Genomic DNA, 18469 nt, shown 5'->3' with positions numbered 1-18469 from the left:
GCATTACCTCCAGGTTTCTGGCATTGCTTGGAATGAGATTGTAGGATTATCTGTGACATACAAAGAAATGGTCAGGGTTTTTTTAGGGAAGGAGCAAGTTATTGGCTACAAAAGGTGATGTGGGGAGGGCAGCTGAATGCCATGATGATTTTTTTCTGTTTCTTGAGAGACACAGAGAAACCTGAGGTATAATTTTTGCAAGAGCTGAGTAGGCCCAGCTGTAGCTGGCATCAGCTGAATGTATATTTAGACCAAAAAATTGCTGTATAATGCAGGCTATTTTGAGAAATCATATCCTAGACATTTGAAGTTGAGCACCAAAAATGAGTTTAACAATTTCAGCCTTTATCCCCATGTTTCCATTTCCCATTCACTAACCCAGGAGGAGAGTTGTACATGGAAATGTTATAAATCTGTAAATTGTTGTGGTGCATGATGGTGAGTCCTTTGCAAAAACCCTTGAGCAGATTCAAATTATATTTAGGCTTAAAAATAATAATAAAAAATGTGTTGTATATACAGTTTGAGGGTTTTCTTAATTTAAGTTATTCCTTGTCCCATTAGTAAATTTGTATCTTTACCCTTCAATTTGGCTTTTTTAATCATTGACTCGGAAGTATGACTTCTTTTCCTGCCATTTAAAATGAGGTTGCTCATCTGGAGAGTACACCTGGACCCCTCAGCCATGGGGAACTTTGCTCCTCAGTCTTGGTCTCTCTTTTCTCCAGGAGATGGGCAGACACGATGATCTGTGGTCCCTCTTTTACATGTTGGTGGAGTTTGCTGTTGGTCAGCTTCCGTGGAGAAAGATCAAAGATAAGGTAGGAAAATTGGTGTCTGTGCTTAAGAGAGGGTGCTACATTTTAATTATTATGGCTCTTTATTATTCTTCCTGCAGCTGAGTGCAGCTTTTTTTCTGGAGTCAAGCCAGAATCTCCTTTCATCAGGTCTTGCTGCAAGATGCTAACCTGCTTTTGTGTGTTCTGATACACAGGGTGGGCTTCTCTTACTTTGAGTGATCAGACTTTTTTTTATGCATATTGTTAATCATATTTGATCACATGGTTTTTACTTTTTCCTTGCAAAGTAAACAACACAAGTGCAAAGACTGAACTGTCCTTTTGACAAAAAGAGCCCTTAGAAAGACAGGAGGGTAACACCTTGCTGTTCCAAACAAGCCAAATGGGATTTGAAATTAGAAAGTTAAACAGAATAAAGCTAAGTGTTCATGTTGTCTTGGAAATTCTTTGTGCTAAAGAATAAAATCCCTGGAAAGAAGTAGGTCACCTGTGCAGCAAGCTTCTGAGTCAAGATTTCACTTTGACCTCTGCCTGCAGTGCTCCAACCTCCTTGGGCCTTGAACAGCAAACAGGAGAAGTGTGTAGACACTGTGCTGGGTCTAGGAAGAGTCTGTGTTCCAGGAATGCTAAGTTTTATAAATGTGAAGCAATGGAAGAGATTCTTGGCTCTGAATTTTTTTTTTTTGTTGTTGTTTGTATTGTTTTTCGGTTTTTTTTTCCAGGAGCAGGTTGGCATGATAAAAGAAAAGTATGAACACCGAATGCTGCTAAAACACATGCCTTCAGAGTTCCACCTTTTCCTGGATCACATTGCAAGCCTAGACTACTTCACCAAGCCAGACTATCAGGTGGGAGCCTGCCTTTGTTACCCAGTGTGATGCATGGCACACTAGATTGGCATCTAGATTTTTTAACATTTCCATGAATGTGTTTATATCTGTCTGAGTATTGGTGAGAGAGAGAGATGGGGAAGACTGACTGGTGACCAGAATCCAAATTTATTGTGGACTACTTATCCTTATATACTGTTCTAGGAAGGCTAGTAATTTTTTACTACAATGATTGGGTTAATCATCACAGAACAAACTTACACATTTTGCAACATCTCTTGCTTGTAGAGGTTGATTCAATCTTCATTTCTGTCAGCCAGTCTTGATTCAATCTTCAAAGCTCTCTTTGTTCTTGACAAGGCATCCTGATAATCAGATCTCTTGTGTTAATCAGGTCTAAAGTAGTCTCTGTCTTGTGTGCCCAATAGCTGAGGAATACCTTTCCTAGAACCAGGAAAAAGAGGCTGGACTGTACAGTTCTTCAAAACCTCAAGAGTTCCTTCATCTCCTTCCACCAGCCTGTCCAAAATAATCCTGAACTCCACACCAGATGGTTCTTCCCAAATAACACAGTAGTTTTAGCTTTCATTAAGACACAGAAATTTTTAGGTACTCCAAATGTGGCAGAATTTTGGCACAGCTTGCCAAGGTCTAAGAGCCTACACTGACAGCTCAATGGTGTACACCAACCCCTTTGATTTCTTGCAGACTTGTACAGGCCTTGGCCATTATTATCTCTTTCTTTAATATTCATCTCACATAGGGTTTTTCCTTCCATTCAGTGTTTGCTATCAGCCTATATGTGAGTAACTCAGACTAACACAACAGAACTGAAGCAACTTGATTCTGTGTTGCTTTTTTTTTATCACAATGGTTTTCTCTCTACATTAAAGACAGTGATGGAAACAACATTTTATAAGCAGATCTGTGCAGTCTTATCTGAGTGTCTGGTCCTGTTGATAGTGCATCAAATGAGTGGGAAAGTGGTAGGAGGGTGTTCCAACAAGGCACTCTCCAAAAGTGCCTTTGTGGTTTAGCCATGTACATGTTGTAACATAGCAACCATATATTTTTTAAAAATTTAAAAGGAAAAGGCAAATACTTTCTAGATAGTGCAGTGGAAGAATAGTATTTGCCACTAAGAGGGAGAGCTACAGAGGGATGGAAGTAGACTGATGAGATGCAGAAGAGCCTGGATTTGTTTTTCCTGGAGTAGAGAAGTCAAAGAGGGGATCAGATTGCTCTTTCACTGCCTGAAGGGACAGTTGTGGGGAGAATAGAGGCAGCAAGGGAAATTTTGACTAAATCCAGCAGGGGGGTTGAAAATTCAGAGTGTGGATTCGTATATAAAAAACAGGTACTTAGAAAAGCTGTGGAACTTCCATCCTTGGGGATTTCCAAAGATTGGCTGAATGACAAATATGATCTGCCTTTTAATTAGCTCTGCTTTGAGCAGATGGCTGAATTAGAGATATCCAAAGCTGCTTTTGAACCTACATGCTCCTATATTCTACTCCAGCTTAAAATAATTGTGTCCTAATGGTACCAAAAAGCCATCCTTGAGACAGAAATGGAAGGAGATGTTTCCAGACAGAATTCAGGCTGTACAAATCACAAACAGCTCTTTCACAGTAGGGCATTTGACTGAAGCTGTGAATTGGTTTTTTGCCTTCAGTTTCTTGCAGGTGCAGCTTGGGCAAGAGGCCCCCAAAAGGGAACTCCCCCCCCCCCCCCAAAAAAGTCTGGCATCTGAAGCTTGCCACTTCTAGCTTGACTTGGAGACCTATTCCAGACAGCAAATCCTCCAAGCATCTCAGCTTCAGAGATGTCTTTATGTTGATTTATCTGGATGTATTACTCTGAATTATTAAAAACTATATCAAAGGCCATTTGAATTTGTCACCAGTATCAGACCCACAGAGAAATAAAGGAAATTGGGAAAGTGTGTTTACAAATATATAAAGTCATGGCTTAGTTAAAAATCTGAATTGAATTTGAAGTTTTAGATTCTTCTAAGCACATGTCATGCTGAGTGGCATTTTTATTACAGCTGTGGGCCCCTGAGATGATGTCTCAAAGAGACACATACCAGACTGTAACAGGACACTAAGTGTGACCAGGGATCACTACTCTCTGATGCATAGTTGACACAAACTTGCCTAAGCAGGGGAGAGGAAAATAATGGTAGAACAAAATAGACTTGAGCTGTCAGGTGATGGATCTTATACCCTGTGTTTTTGTACTTCTTGGGCTCATGTCCTCAGATGTCAGGTCTGTCCCTTTAATGGATTGCTGTCAGTGTTGGCTCATGGTTAGGATCAAACTTTCAGCACTTTCACAGCAGGAGGATGTGGGTGTTAGAGCAGCATTTTTGGGGTTTTCTGACTCATTTGACAGCAAGAGGGATGCCTCTTCCCTGGAAAAGTGCAGATAGAATGTAGTAGAAAATATTTTGTACTACACTTGCATACAGTCCAGCTGGTAGAAGAGTAGTTTCAGGTATGGCTGGGGAGGTGGCTGGCTTCTGTCCCCAAAGATCTTTTTGCAATGAGTATTAGAAAAGTAATAGTGACCTTTTCTCCTGGAAGATTATAGGAATTTAAAGTGCAAAGGCAAGTGCCTTTCCCTGGGAATTCATCCTATTCCCTCAGCTAGGGCATTGTGAATTGCATTTCAGTCAAGGAAAAATGATCACATCAGCTGTTGTATGAGATGTCCTGTACACATCCTGAGCAGGTGTGGAAAGGTGAGTTTCCTATAGGGACATCCTCCTTTAGATTCAGTCAATACCAGATATTGTCAGAGCAACTGGGAGAGACTCTCTGTGAACAACCAGTGCTGGTTTGAGTCTCTCATGCTGACCCAGTGTGGTGGTTTAACTCCAGCTGGCAGCTGTGTACCAGGCAGCTGCTCACTCATTGTACCCCCTGCACAGTGGGATGGAGAGGAGAATCAGAAAAAAGAAAAAAAAGAAAAGGAAAAAAACCATAGGTCCAGACAAGGACCATGCAATAATTGAAACAAGTAGAATATAATAATCATAATTGTAATTAAGAAAAAAGAAAAACATAAAAATAAAAGAAAATCAAGTGATGCAAAATACAATTGCCTGATGCCCAACCAGTCCCCAGGCAGCAATTGGTCCCTTCCAGCCAACTTATCCAATTTATATACTGGGCATGACACTCTGGTGTGGAATATCCCTTTGGGTCAGCTGTCCCAGCTGTGCTCCCTCTCAGCTTCTTGTGCAGCTCTCCACCAGTAGAGCAGGGGACACTGAAAAGTCCTTGAATGAGGGTAGGCACAACTGAGCAACAGCCAGCAGCAGTTATCAACAGTTATCAACACTGTTCTCACCCTAAATGCAAAACACAGCACTGCACCAGCTGTTGGGAATAAAATGAACTCTATTCCAGTTGAAAACAAGACAGCAAGTTACTACCATTCTAGTCCTAGTGTTTTCCCCCTGGAAATTCTTGTAGGATTTACAAACACAAATCAGGAGCATTCCCTTATCAAAAGGGGATGTCTGCCCCTAAAGAGGCGTGCCTGATATTTATTCTTAAATACTGTGTTGTAGAGTACAGTGCAGATTAGAAACTTGTTCAAGAGCAATTTGCTATGCCCAGAGTTTCTGCTGAAAGATTCCATCTTCCTAGATAGAATTCAAGGCTTGAGCACCTGGACAATCCATAACTGGCTGGGTACATTTTATATGTGATATTTCAGAATTGATTGTGATTCCTTTCCTGAGCCTTGGCCAGGAGAAGCCATTTGACAAGATGTACCATGACAGCTTAGTGGGTAATTTGTGCCCCATTGGCTGCTTCTCTCTCATTCTCTGGGCCATCAGCCCAAAATGTGGCATGCTACTACATAATGTGCAATTAAGCTTTATGTCCTCATGGGCAGTAGCATCTTTAATAGAGAAACTTACTGGACCTCTTCTTTATCCCACTAGTGGCTTTGATACTCAGAGTTGGAATTGCACATTGTCTTGTCCAGCAGAAGGAAACTCAACATGGGAGGCTTGCAGTGACTATGGAAACTCTTCTGATTCTTAATATTCTGTCTGTAAGCAGAGGATCCCTGGACAGGATCCAGTGACTTTTTGCATGGCAGGAGCAGTGGCTGTTGCTGGGACTGTTCTGTGCAGTTTTCCACTCCATTTCTCTCCTTTGACCTTTCATCAGAAGTATAAAGGTTTCAGAGAAAGCTGAGAAGACTCAGTAAGTCCATTAAATAGCTTTAGAATAATGGCAGGTGAAGATACCTGTATCCTTCAGCCATGGAAGAAGATCCTCCAGGGAGTACAGTAAAGGGCTGTAAAATCCCTAATGGCCTGCAAAGTCAAGTGCAAGAGTTACAGAATAAGTTATAGCAGAAAGTAACAAAAGTTGTTTCAACTGAGTGAGTCCTTGAAGGAATGCTGAGAATAAGGCAGCTGAACATCTAATTTTATCATGTGGTTTCTTACTTCAGATTGCTTCAGTGTCAAAGGAATGGAAGGTGGCAGAAGCAGTACCAATTTTTAAATAGCTTCACAAGATACTACTCCCTGTTCCTGACATGTCCATCACAAAGAATCAAAAGCTGTGATAAGACTGGCATTAGTGGACAGATGGGTGAGGGTGATCTGATGAACAGAAGCCAGTATGGCTTTTATAGAGGCATCTGTCTACAAATGTGTGGAGCTCTTGCAAGGCTGTGAGTTTGTGAGGATAATAATTTCTAAAAGATACTTGACAGTAATAATTTCTAAAGTAGCAGTCAGAAAACAAATACAATCCTAAGGATTTCCTGTGCCCTGATCTGACTGACAGCCAGCTCTGGAAATTCTGTTAATCAAATGTAGTGTTACTACAGGAGTGTGCACCTGATTCTAGGGTTCTGGGTCACAGAAAGGAGGAAAAAGTTGGCTCATCTGAAAGCTGTAAATAGGCATTTTTCTGCAGTTTGGTGGAAGGTAGTGGGAAATAGCAGGCTTTCCTGTCCTTCTGATCATGCTGAAAAACAGAACTGGAATGTAGTTGCAAATAGGATGTTTGCTCATGCTAAATTTTATTCATAACTTAGTGTTGATTCTACACCATAAGCTGAATGTTTTTGCCATTGCATTCTCTCCCTATAGAGGGAAAGTGACAGGCTGAATCCTGTCAGTTCTGCGTTATTTAGCTAAATAATTTTATTAGAAATGTAGGACCTCACTGCTCTGTTAGCCTACAGCATCCAGTTTCCTTTTGACAGCAGAACATCAGATTTCTCTGCTAGTGCATTGGTGCATGGAGAACTATTGACAGTAGCTTCATTCTTTCCTAGAGGATACCAGTTCTTAGAAAAGGAGCAAGCATAGAGCACATCAACCATGAGCATTTGTACCTGCCATCTTATAAAGAAAATGTTATCATCCTTTTGAGAGTTTTGTTTTCTTAGGCAGCCAAGTGTGTCAGGCCACATCATGCACATTAAACACAACGTAGGGCTCCTGACTAAGCCATATTTAAGCCAGACACTGCAATGAGTCTGCATCCTAGGGCTGCCTTTTCCTGTTCTGTTTATGTCTTCTGGCAGCCCTTGAACTCTGCATATCAAATGTACTGTTCTGCATAATGTACTGTTTAATCTAGAGGAAAGCTGAATTGAAGTTATGGATTTAGAGCTGGAGTAACAAGCTAACTGCAAGGTTTCATTGAATCGGTGTCAAAATGTTGCATGCATTTCTTTTGTAGGTTTGAAGAAATTTTACTTCTGAAGCCAAAACCAACCTGAGAAACAACTGTTGCAATTTCAAAAGTTTTCCTTTCATTTTTCAGTACTTTTCGTAGGCAAATTGGAGATTATGAGATGCACTTGGTCCTCGTGCACATACTTCAGATTTTTGGTGAGAGCCACTCTCACCTACTTAACAGAAATTGTTCTTGCAAATCTATTCCAGCTAATCATGTCGGTTTTCGAGAACAGCATGAAGGAAAGGGGCATCACTGAAAATGAAGCCTTTGACTGGGAGAAGGCTGGTACAGATATCTTGTTGTCCACTAGCACCTCAACTCCACCACAGCAGAACACCAGGCAAACAGCAGCCATGTTTGGGTGAGTGTTGTAGTTGTACCAGTCAGACAGTGGACAACAAGCTCAGGGGTTTTTTTTAAGATTTCAAGGCCTTTATGATTCTGGGAAGGTGGAACAGCATGGAAGGCACCACTTGATCTGACTTTTTTTTTATATTCATTTATGTCTGTGGTGGTGGATAGTGAGCTGAGAACTGCTGAGTGCATGCACTGCTCACACCTCCAACACAGCTTTTCAGCCTGTTTATAGTGTGTTTCATGTGCTGCTGCAAAGGTACACTGAGACTGATGCTCAGAGGTACAGATGAGTCCAAATAGAAAAGGTTTGATAAGGCCTGGTTCACTGCTCTGTCTTGGTGCTTTTGGGGTGGCTGACATGAGGGGATAACAGTAATCCCTAGTAATGTTATAGAAGATAAAACCCATAAGGCCCAGTAAGCCTCATTTGCTCATGCAAAAGGAGAGGTTTCTTCACAGATCAATCTGGTGTGATGGGCACTTGTGAAGACGTTTTCAGCCTGTGTATCAAGGGTCCCAAGATACTTTCACTGATCCATCCTACTGTCTCTGTAATTTTCATTACACGGAATCCTCCTGTTCTGATTCAGGATGTCACATCTGGGACTGCCTGTTTTTCTACTAAGTAATACCCTAAAATCTGCTGAGAAATTCCTGAGGGGTGGTGTAATAAGCTGCCTTCTTTATACACTGATAATTTTACCTTTCCGTTTGTCTCTTTTATAGGGTGGTTAATGTCACTCCGGTACCCGGGGACCTGCTCCGTGAGAACACCGAGGATGTCCTGCAGGGTGAACATCTGAGTGATCAAGAGAATGCTCCTCCCATCCTGTCAGGTCGGCCAGTGGAAGGCCTTGGGCAGGCTCCAAACACGGCTTTCAATGAGGGTGAAGTTTGGGAAGAGACAGATGTGAATCGCAACAAACTCAGGATCAGCATCAGCAAAGTAAAGAACATTTCCTTGTCTCCTCTGACTGTTGGATGTAGGGCAATGGTTTCATAGACTGCTAGAAGCCACTCAGATCCACTGACGTAGCATGCTATGTAGTAAGCCCAAAAAGCATTGAAGAATTCTCCTATGGCAAAGGGAAATTACAAGGAATTTTTTCACAGAGTAAAAGCCATTGGGATTAATTTAGATCTTTATGCAAGTGACATTTTGGGAGCCAGTAATGCTAAAGTGAATCTTTTTTACCATCCTATCATTATCTAGGATTTTGATCAAGGAAGGAAATTCTAGTCCTTGCATAGCTGATACAGTATCAGAAATGTCCCAGGGCATGGAAATTAAAAACCAAAATTTTATTGTATCCCAAGCTCTTGTGTTGCTATAGGACACGAAACAACCCAATGCACACACACTGCTGTTCTTAAGGTGAAAAAAGGGAAGTTTATTTTCTGACTCTAACATTTATAGATTTTTAAAAGTGACAGTGGATTGGGGGGTGAAAGTGCTACTTTTCTAATAACACTGGACAAACCAACAGTCTATCAAATTTCTCTTCTTCTATAAAAGAATGCAAAACAATAAGTTATTTACAGAAAGTGTGTGAGAAAGTTTGTTACAAGAATGTAAACATTAGAAGGCTTAGAAAATCTTAAAAAATCAGGGCGACGCTCTTGGGTAAATAAATGTAATCAGAGATGTCTTCATAAGCTGTATTTTTCTGTACCTTGAATCATCACTCATTTTTCTCTTCCTTTTTTTAACTTTCCTTTTTAAGGGTAGGAAAATCTATAGGGAATATCTAACAATGGTTTACCCCCTATGAAGAGTGAGAGAAACCATTCCTTAATATTCTTTTATTTCTGCATTCCAAGATCATATTAAGCTTTTTTAGCTCACATTAAATGTATACTTCAATTGATTTTCCTCATAATCTCTAAGGTGTTTTTCAGTCCTTTCTTGTAAATGTTATCTCATTTCTTGAAGGCACCCCCAGTGAAGGTTGATTCCATGATAAATGTCAAGTATAAGAATCTGTTAGTTTATTAATAGTTAGTTTATTAATAAGCTTAATTTACATGTTGCAAGTAAATTAGTATTAGTGGCAGGTCATCAGTTACATATGGAATCTGTTAGAAGAGAAACGTTCATCAGACTTAAAATGTTGTCAGGGCCTGTCAGATCCACATCACAAACCTGTCTTTAATGGACATTTATAGACTGGCATGTTAAGTCTGTTAGTGTTCTGGAGCTGACCAGAATTCACTTCAGTCTCCACTAGTACAGAGTTAGTCCTTATTGCAGCAATATAGGTATCTCCACTATCCTTAGTCTTCTTAGAAAACATTATGCATGGATAAGAAATAATCTAATTTATTTAAAATTCTCCAGTGCAAATAATTCAGATCAATGTGTTATCTGTATGAAACATTTGCAGGGGTGTTCCCCAACACTGAGAAATTATGAATGAAGTTCAAATTACTTCTTCATCTCTCACTGGTAACTCTGCATTCCCAGAAGTTTTTATTTGAAGGTATATGAAATAAGAAAAGCCTGACAGAGAGGGACAGTTCTGTTCACACAACGTATATTTAAAAAAAAAAGAAAAGAATATTACAGAAAAATCCTAGCAACTTATGTGTGTTTTTCTTTGCATTTCTACCACCAGGTGCCTTGATGCTCTTCAGTCAGACTTTTCACAGGGGGAGTCCTTTCTGTGTGCTAGTTGTGTGTCATGTCTTGGGTACCTCATTCACAAGCAGCTAAAGGCAGGGGAGGTTTCTAGAAGCTCCACAGCACAGACAGGTGACTCTTGTGCCAGGCACTGTGCTGTTTGTTGTCAGGCTGCTGCCAAAGGACCTTAGGGAGTTTCTCAGCATGGCAGTGAGCACTTCAGCTCTGACAGGTTCTGTAGCTACACAGCAGCCTGTGCAGCAAAGCCCAGGGCAGCAAGCTCTCCAAAGCTGAAGTCCTTTCTTTGAGAGTTGTTATCTTTAGTTTGACTCTTGCCTGTCCTTTTGCTTTGCTAGACTTATTATCATTAGTCTGACTGTTCTCTGAGAGAGGATTGGTTTTTATTTAAGTAACAGTCACTGTGTGGAGAAAAGAAGGATGCTTCTAATTTGATACCTAAGGGCAGGGCACAGCTCCACCTCTGCTTGTAATCTGAGGCATCAGAACCACAAGGGCACTAGTGTGTTTAAACACCCTTCTGCTATTCACAGCACCATATCCTTCATCTTCCAGTCTTGTAGCATTAGAATTAACTGGGTCTCCCTGTCTTGCTCTTTGTATTTAGGCGATGAGTGGAGCTTGTCATGTTTTTTTTCCCCTAATAACTGTCTAAGGTGATCCTTACTTCTCTGTGTAGACAATTCAGATCTCCTTCTGTCCCACTTGTCCCATTTCTGTGTTCGGACAGAACTACTGCCGCTGTTCTCCCACACCATCCCCCAGTTCTCTGCTCTTTAATCTTACCAAGTTGATGCTACCCCACAGTTACATCAGCACTTTGCTCCCTTCACAAACACATTTAACCTTTGTTTGTTGCTAACCTTCTCCTGGCCATGACTGGATTACAGATTAAATCATTATCATCTCTTCTGCTTTTCCTCTAATGCTTGAAAGTTCTCCTCCACTCTCCTTAGCTGCAAAAGCTCTTTAGTTATGCATTCCAGCTCCAGCTTGGGTGGTTTAGGTCTGCTAATTTATGGGCACTGGCTGACTTGCCATGTACACATTGCATGACAAGGCAGCTGTCTGGATCAGCAGCATTTTACTGAGATGCTGCTTGTGTTCAGACCCTCTGGCATTAATGGGGGACAAGGGAAAGTAGGGCAGGGAAGGGTAAGCATTCTCCATACAGATCCCCACACAGGCAGTGTGCAGCAGCTGATGCTGCATGACTGGCAACACAGCAGTGTTGAATGCAACTCCTGTGCTGCTGCTCTGCTTTTGCCCCTCTCTTCCAAGGAAAATCAGCACTGTGAAAGGCAGAGGGCAGCTGTGTTGGTCACCTACTTTAGCTCCCTTTTCTGCTGCTAAATTTTAAAAAATCAAATTTAATAAGGCACTATGAAAGAGGAAATGTGGAATGATAGAGTGTCCATGAGTGTGTTCATCTCCCTGCATGACCTTGGCTCTGTAGAAAGCTCTTACAGATGTTGTGGTTGAATGGATTTCATAGAAGACTTTGTTTAAAGGACCAAGATTAAAACAAACAAACAAAAAACTCAAACCTACCGGGTAATTAGGAGATGCCTTAGTCAGATTTAAAGTTTGTACATTGCAATGTAATGCATGGCCCCTGCTTAAATGAATGTTGACAAACAAGGTTCTTAGACATCTTGGATAAGCAGTTAGGTTATCCCATGAAAACTCCTTTGGATCAACACTCAGGGTAATCGAAATGCATAGGCCACCTTGTAAAAAGGTTTAAATATTTGAATTGATTTTAAAGCCATTCGTTATTTTAATACTAGCTGATTGCCAGGGCAGAGGGACCCTGCCTCCCTTCAGACATTGCTCGTGTAGATTGTGAAAATGCAGCTGAAAGTGTATCCTGGGAGAGAGTCCAGAGTACAGTCAAGGATGGAAATCAATGTCTTTGGCCAGATCTTGAAGTTCTTTGTGTTTACCCCCTCCAGACTCAGTGCATGGTGGAAGAGGAGCAGAGAAATGGGGTGTGCCCCAGTTCCCCTGTCCGAGTGCCTCCGGAGTCCCCGACCGCACAAGTGCGCTCCCTCCGCTACCGCCGCGTCAACAGCCCCGAGTCAGAGCGGCTCTCCACAGCTGATGGAAAAGCAGATCCCCATGAAAGAAGGTTTGTTCACCCTCTGTAGCCTCCTTCTGCTTTTAGCAGAGTCCTGAGGGTTGACTGTTGAGACCAACCTAATCATTAGATCAGCAGCCAATGCTTGCAACTTAATCTACGTTGACTTTCAGTTCACCTCCTTCTCTACTTCCCCTTTCTTTCTTCAAAAATTTTGATGTCTCACACATGGAAGGCTTCTGAATGATCGTTGTTGAAAGCAAACTGCAGTTGTCCTAAAGTCTGGGCAGCAGATGCTCTGGCTTTGTGCAAAGCAAGCAGCAGATGCAGGCCAAATGAGAAACATTGATCAGAACATGGTTTGAGGTTTTTTTCCACAAGCCAGTAGAACTTAACAAAGGGGAAAGATGTTGTTGGGAGGAAATTATTATCATCCTGTCTGCAGGGGAAAGAGATGCTGAATTGCTGTCATACTGAAGCATTTCTTCACACCATTGTAGGTTCTAAAGAAATGTTTTTGTTTAAGCCTTTCTGAAGTGTACCAAGGACTGAGTGAGAAGGGCCTATACAGGCTTTCTCTTATGGTCCCTGTCGTTACCCACAAACCCGATGTGTTTTGAATGGCTTCTTTGTGTCCCTAGGTCTCGAATGGACATCCCTGGCTCTCCATCCCGGCTCGTGTGCTCCTCGCAGCCAGCCCAGATGCTGTCCATCGATACGGGCCAGGCTGACCGGCAGGCCAGCGGCAGGATGGACGTGTCCGCCTCCGTGGAACACGAAGCCCTCAGCAACGCCTTCCGCTCGGTGCCGCTGGCGGAGGAGGAGGACTTTGACAGCAAGGAGTGGGTTATCATTGATAAGGAGACAGAGCTGAAGGACTTCCACCCCGGTGCTGAGCCAAGCACCTCTGGAACCACGGATGAGGAGCCCGAGGAGCTGAGACCTATTGAAGATGGGGAAGAGAGAAGGCGCCTGGGGGCAGATGCTGCAGTGAGGCCGAAGACTCATGATGGGCGAAGTCGGGGTATGCTGCCTGTGACTGAGGAGGACAGTTCCCATAGACATGAAGGACCTTCTCAAACAGTGTCTGACAGTAGACATGAACAGCAGACAGGAAGTCCAGCCCACTCCCCCTTACATTCAGCACCAGCCCTCCGACAAAGGAGACGAGAATCTGAACCTACTGGTCCTCAGAGACAGGTAAGATCCCTGGGTCTCTACCTTGTTGCCTATCATAGCATCATCTTAGGAAATCTCAACTGTACTGGAGAAGTCTTTGATTCCAAGCATGGATGCTCTTGTAAAACTCTTCTGACAGTGCTGGCAAATGTTGTGAACACCTTAGAAGTGCTCCCAAAAGCCAGTGATGTCCTTCTGAGGACACACTGTTATGAAAATTTTTCAGCCATTTTGGTACAGGGACAAGAGGAGAGCACAGCTGTGACTTGGTTATCTCTAGTCACTCCTCTTATGCTCTCCCACAGAGTTTTGTTAGTAACTGCTTAGCTGTATGGACTGCTTAGTGTTGCTAGTCCATCTCCACATAGTTTCTCAGCAAAAATAGGAGTGTATTGCAAGAGAATGACCTCTAATCTAATCACACATCAGCACTGCACAGCCCCATAGCAATGCAAATCATAAAATAACTCCCTAAAATTAATCTTTCTTCTAAATACCTAACAAAAAGCTCAGAGTAGCCAGCACATACATCTCATCAACCTTACTTCAGTGAGAGTCATTGCTATTACCATGCATTTACTCACAGAAGTGTTCTTTACCTATTGTGTTTTTTCCATATAGTTGTAGAGGGCTTTTTTCCTTTCAGTTTTGCTTTTTTCCTGTGGTCTTCTGATGCTATAAAAGTAGTTCAGTTTTTAGTAGGAGGTGATTTATTAGATTAGCTGGAAAAATATGATACACTAGGCACAGAGTTCCTGTCATACCCAATCTTCTTGTTTAAGAAGAAGGCTGTCCCAGAGTGTTCAGTGCAAGAGGCAATCAAATTGTTTCCCAAAGAGCTTTTTGTATTTATATGTTGATGAAGCTCTCTCGTGCATGTGGGATCCATAAGCAAAGCAAAGAGCAGGCAAGTTTTGAGTCATGTACACAGGGATACCCTCCTATGACAGTGCAGTCAGCCTGTACCTGTCTGGAAGATGATAATTTCGTTTCTGCCTCCCTCTTGAGCGTATTCTCCAAGGAAGTGTTCACTGGACTGAAGCATGGTAAAAGAACATCCTTCTATTCAGGTCTTGCCCAGAATCTTCTCTTCTCTGGATCCCCAAGAGATACAAGAAGAAAACCATGAATGAGACAAGAATCTATGTACAAGGAATCAAAGCAAATCTTTGCAAATCACCAGGCAAGGTGTTCCCTGTTAAGGTGTATGAGCATTTACAGGATGGCTGGAAATGCTGTCAGTAAGCACAAGGGCTGTCCTGCTGAGCATGGAACAGAAGCAGCACATGCTTCTCCTAGAGACTGCATTCCAGTTGAAGGGTTCCTAGGTAGAGGTGTTTGCTGTAGAAAGCCAATATGTTGCATGCCCCAGATACCTAGAAATTGCATAAGGCAAGATTGGCAGAGTCGGAAGGGTCTGTGTCTGAATTTGCTGTGGTCTGTACACTTTGGGGGTTGGTCAGTGCAGGATCTGCAAGATGCAATGAACATGGTAAGAGCCAGCTGATAAGAACCAGCTGTAAACAACAGCAGGAACACTTCATTGACATATTTAGTGTGGCTAAAGAAGCCTGGAGAGGCCTTCTTGGCCACAGCACATACACCCCTATGTGGAATGACTGGGGGAGTTGGATATGATGCAGCACAAAGACTTCTTATCGCTGAACAGTGATATTTAAAAAGCAGGCAAAAAAGGTAACATAATGGGATTGGGTGTGATTACTGCTAATATATTAGGCAGCCTTTGTTCTCCAGCAAACTGCTTTTTTTTTGGTTTTTATGTTCCTATGTTCTGAAATACCCTCTATTAACTCTGTGGCCTAGCTTTGTACACATGGACCAACATTGGACTTCTTTAGCTGACTGGGATTTAGTGCTTCTTCCTTTGATGTCTGAATCCTTCAGTTACCACTGCAGCTGTGCAGTGATACTCATATTTTTCCACTTGCTGTCACAAAACCAGCTATTAACTCTCAAAGGGACTTGGTGCCTAAAGGGAAGTAAAAACCTGTTTTCCTTAGGTGCAGCAAATATGGAGGGATGGATGGCTGGGACACTAATAAGAAGTTGACCAAGGACTTAACTAGTGAAAATACTGAAGGCCTCATTAGCAATGACAGATTTTTCCTGTAGCTCATGCTTGTGCTTCTCTGGGTTTGATTAAAACGGTGATTTAGTTGTGTGTGTGTATGTGTGTGTGTGTGGGTGGGTGAGTAAATCTTCCTTATCTTTAAATATGAACTGAGCCTGTAAGATAGGTAAACATTTCACTAAATGCTGAACTACCATGACTGAAGTCGTAAGCTTTGTTGTACCCATTTGTGACCTCATTCTGGTGTCCCAAAAGCTGGTGATCATCCCTTGGTGTCAGTAGCATACTCAGTGAAAGCAAATGGGGAATCCCTGCACTAATGCTTCCTTCTGTTTCTCCATTCTCTGGCTCCAGTCTGTGAGCCATCACTTGTAACTGGCAGAAAGACAGTGACTTCTGGATTGTCATAGAATCACAATATGCCTGAGGTTGGAAGGGACCTCTAGAGATCATCTAGTTCTACCCTCTGCTCCAAGATGGATCATCTAGAGCAGGTTGCTAAGGACAGTGTCCAGTCAAAGTATCTCTGAGGATGGAGACTTCACAACCTCTTTGGGCAACCTGTTCCAGTGTACAATCACTGTTATGGTAAAAAACTTTTTAAAATGTTTAAATGGAATTTCCTGTATTTCAATTTCTGTTCCTTTCTTCTTTTACTTTCACTGGACATCCCTAAGAAGAGTCTGGATCCATCTTCCCATCAGGTATTTATAAATGTTGTTAAGGATCCCCCTGAGCCTTCTCTTCTCCAGTCTAAACAGTCCCAGCTTTCTCAGCCTCTCCTCAAATGAAAGGTCTTCCAGTCCCTTCATCATTTTTGTGACCCTTCTCTGGACTATCTCCAGCATGTCCACATGTCTCTTGTGCTGGGCAGCTCAGAACTGGAGCACAGCACTGCAGGTGTGACTCACCAATGCTGAGCAGAGGGCAAGGACCATTTCCCTCAGCCTGCTGGCTGCACTCCTGACACATCCTGAGGGGTTGTTGGCCCTTTTTGCCACCAAGGCTTGTGTTCAGCTTAGAGTCCACCAGGACCTCCAGGTACTTTTCTGTCAAACTGCTTCCAAAACAGGTGGCCCACAGTGTGTTCTGTTCTTCCCCACTTCCCTTTGTTGAACTTAGTGAAACTCCTTTTTCCCATTTCACCAGCCTATCCAGGCACTTCTGGATGTGAGCAAAGCCTTCTGGTGTGTCAGCTACTCCTCCCAGTATTATGTCATCTGTGAATCTGCAGAAGGTCCCATCTCTGTCCCATCATCCAGGTCACTGATTAAGTTGTTAAACAGTAGTGGCTGCATTATCAGCCCCTGGCTACACCATTAATGACTGGACACTTTTTCTCCAAACACAGTGGTTTATGACCAGGAGCCCATGGATTTCAGTCTAATTCACTATCTGCTTATCTAGCCCATATTTCATTGTTTTGTCTATGAAGATTTTATGGGAGACAGTGCCAGAAACCTTACTAAAGTCAAGATCAACAACCTCCCACCCAGTCCTCTCAGCACAGAAAGCTCTTGGGCTCATCAGACATGATTTCCCCTTCATATATCTGTGTTGACTGCACCTTCTTCATATGTTTGGAAATGCCTTCTTCCAGGAGGATTTGCTCCATGTCCTTTCCAGGCTGACCAGCCTTTAGTTCCCTGAGTTATCCTCATTTAGAACTCAGATATTTCTTCAAATATGTCAGTGGTTTGGAAGACAGATACTGTAGCTCAAATGTGAGAGATGGTGCTGTCCTCATTAAAACTCTGTGGGTGTAGGAGGGAGCACAGAATGATCAGATGCTGCTGTGAGGAAAGTCAAGTACAGAGGAAGCTCTGAATAGCCTGGGGGAGTTTTTGACCCAAATATTCTCACATATTAGGAATCTCCCAGTTTCAGATGACAAGAAAATGGCTGCAGTGGAGCACAGATCTCATGGGAAGACCTGGTATAAAGGGAGAACAAAAACTGTGTCCTGTTCAAGCCCTTCTCTCTGTGCATTACTCAGTACATCTGTTTAACAGAGCTCTAAGGATTTACTTTAATGTATGCATTTCAGGGATGACCTAGTAAGACTCAGGGGTTTTTTTAGGCACTAGTGTGCAGATAAAGCTGTAGAAATAGATAAAGAATGACTGGAAGAAAAGATTGAAGCTACACTTCTGTTTACCTATTAATCCTGACACAGGGTTGCTGTTACTGCTGGAAATAATTTAAACCCATACCTCGCAATATAATTTAAAAATCTGTCAAGTTCTTAGGTATGCTGAATAAATTCACTGATATTTGACAGGGATGGCAACTTACTGCTGCCTTCTGCAGTGAAAAGACTTACAAGTGTTCATACATGTGTGAATTTTAGAAACTATTTCTGACTGTGCTCAGGTCTGTGCTCGTAGGTATTTCTTGACTCTCAGTCTCCCCTGCTGCTAGTGCAGTTGGCATTGTACAAAATGTTTGGGGATTCACCTGCCTAAGACATGCCTGTCCAAATGGTGTCACATCTACAAAAACCACAAGAGAAGTGAAAAATTAAAGTGGGAGGTGATATTTACTTTGCTTTACCTATCCTTGAATATATTCTAGAGGGTTCAGAGATCATTTTGCTTAGGCTGATTCTTACAGGCCTAGAGTCCATCTGAAAAGGTCCCAATGTGAAGAGGCACTAGTGTATTTTTCCTCACCAACTCAGCTGTTAGTTAAAACCATTCTTTAAAATCATCTTGATGCTATCTTTGGCCTCTTTTCTCACACAGCCAGGAGAGTGCCACAAGTG

General features: G+C 42.2%; 1 protein-coding gene across 2 annotated transcripts in view; it reads left to right on the top strand.

Annotated features, from left to right (window-relative positions):
• Positions 1-18469, top strand: part of TTBK1 (tau tubulin kinase 1) — a 91490-nt gene that overhangs the window by 41140 nt on the left and 31881 nt on the right. For both annotated transcript variants that reach the window (XM_059840780.1, XM_059840781.1), the window contains 6 exons: positions 729-821; positions 1523-1648; positions 7566-7720; positions 8443-8662; positions 12310-12485; positions 13076-13634. In XM_059840780.1, the coding sequence (XP_059696763.1) occupies positions 729-821; positions 1523-1648; positions 7566-7720; positions 8443-8662; positions 12310-12485; positions 13076-13634 (1329 nt within the window). The remainder of the gene's footprint in view (positions 1-728; positions 822-1522; positions 1649-7565; positions 7721-8442; positions 8663-12309; positions 12486-13075; positions 13635-18469) is intronic.

Source organism: Haemorhous mexicanus, chromosome 3 (assembly GCF_027477595.1).
Source record: "Haemorhous mexicanus isolate bHaeMex1 chromosome 3, bHaeMex1.pri, whole genome shotgun sequence".
Lineage (NCBI taxonomy): Eukaryota > Metazoa > Chordata > Aves > Passeriformes > Fringillidae > Haemorhous > Haemorhous mexicanus.
The sequence above is the reverse complement of the archived record's forward strand: the minus strand, read 5'-3'. Positions and strand labels throughout refer to the sequence as shown.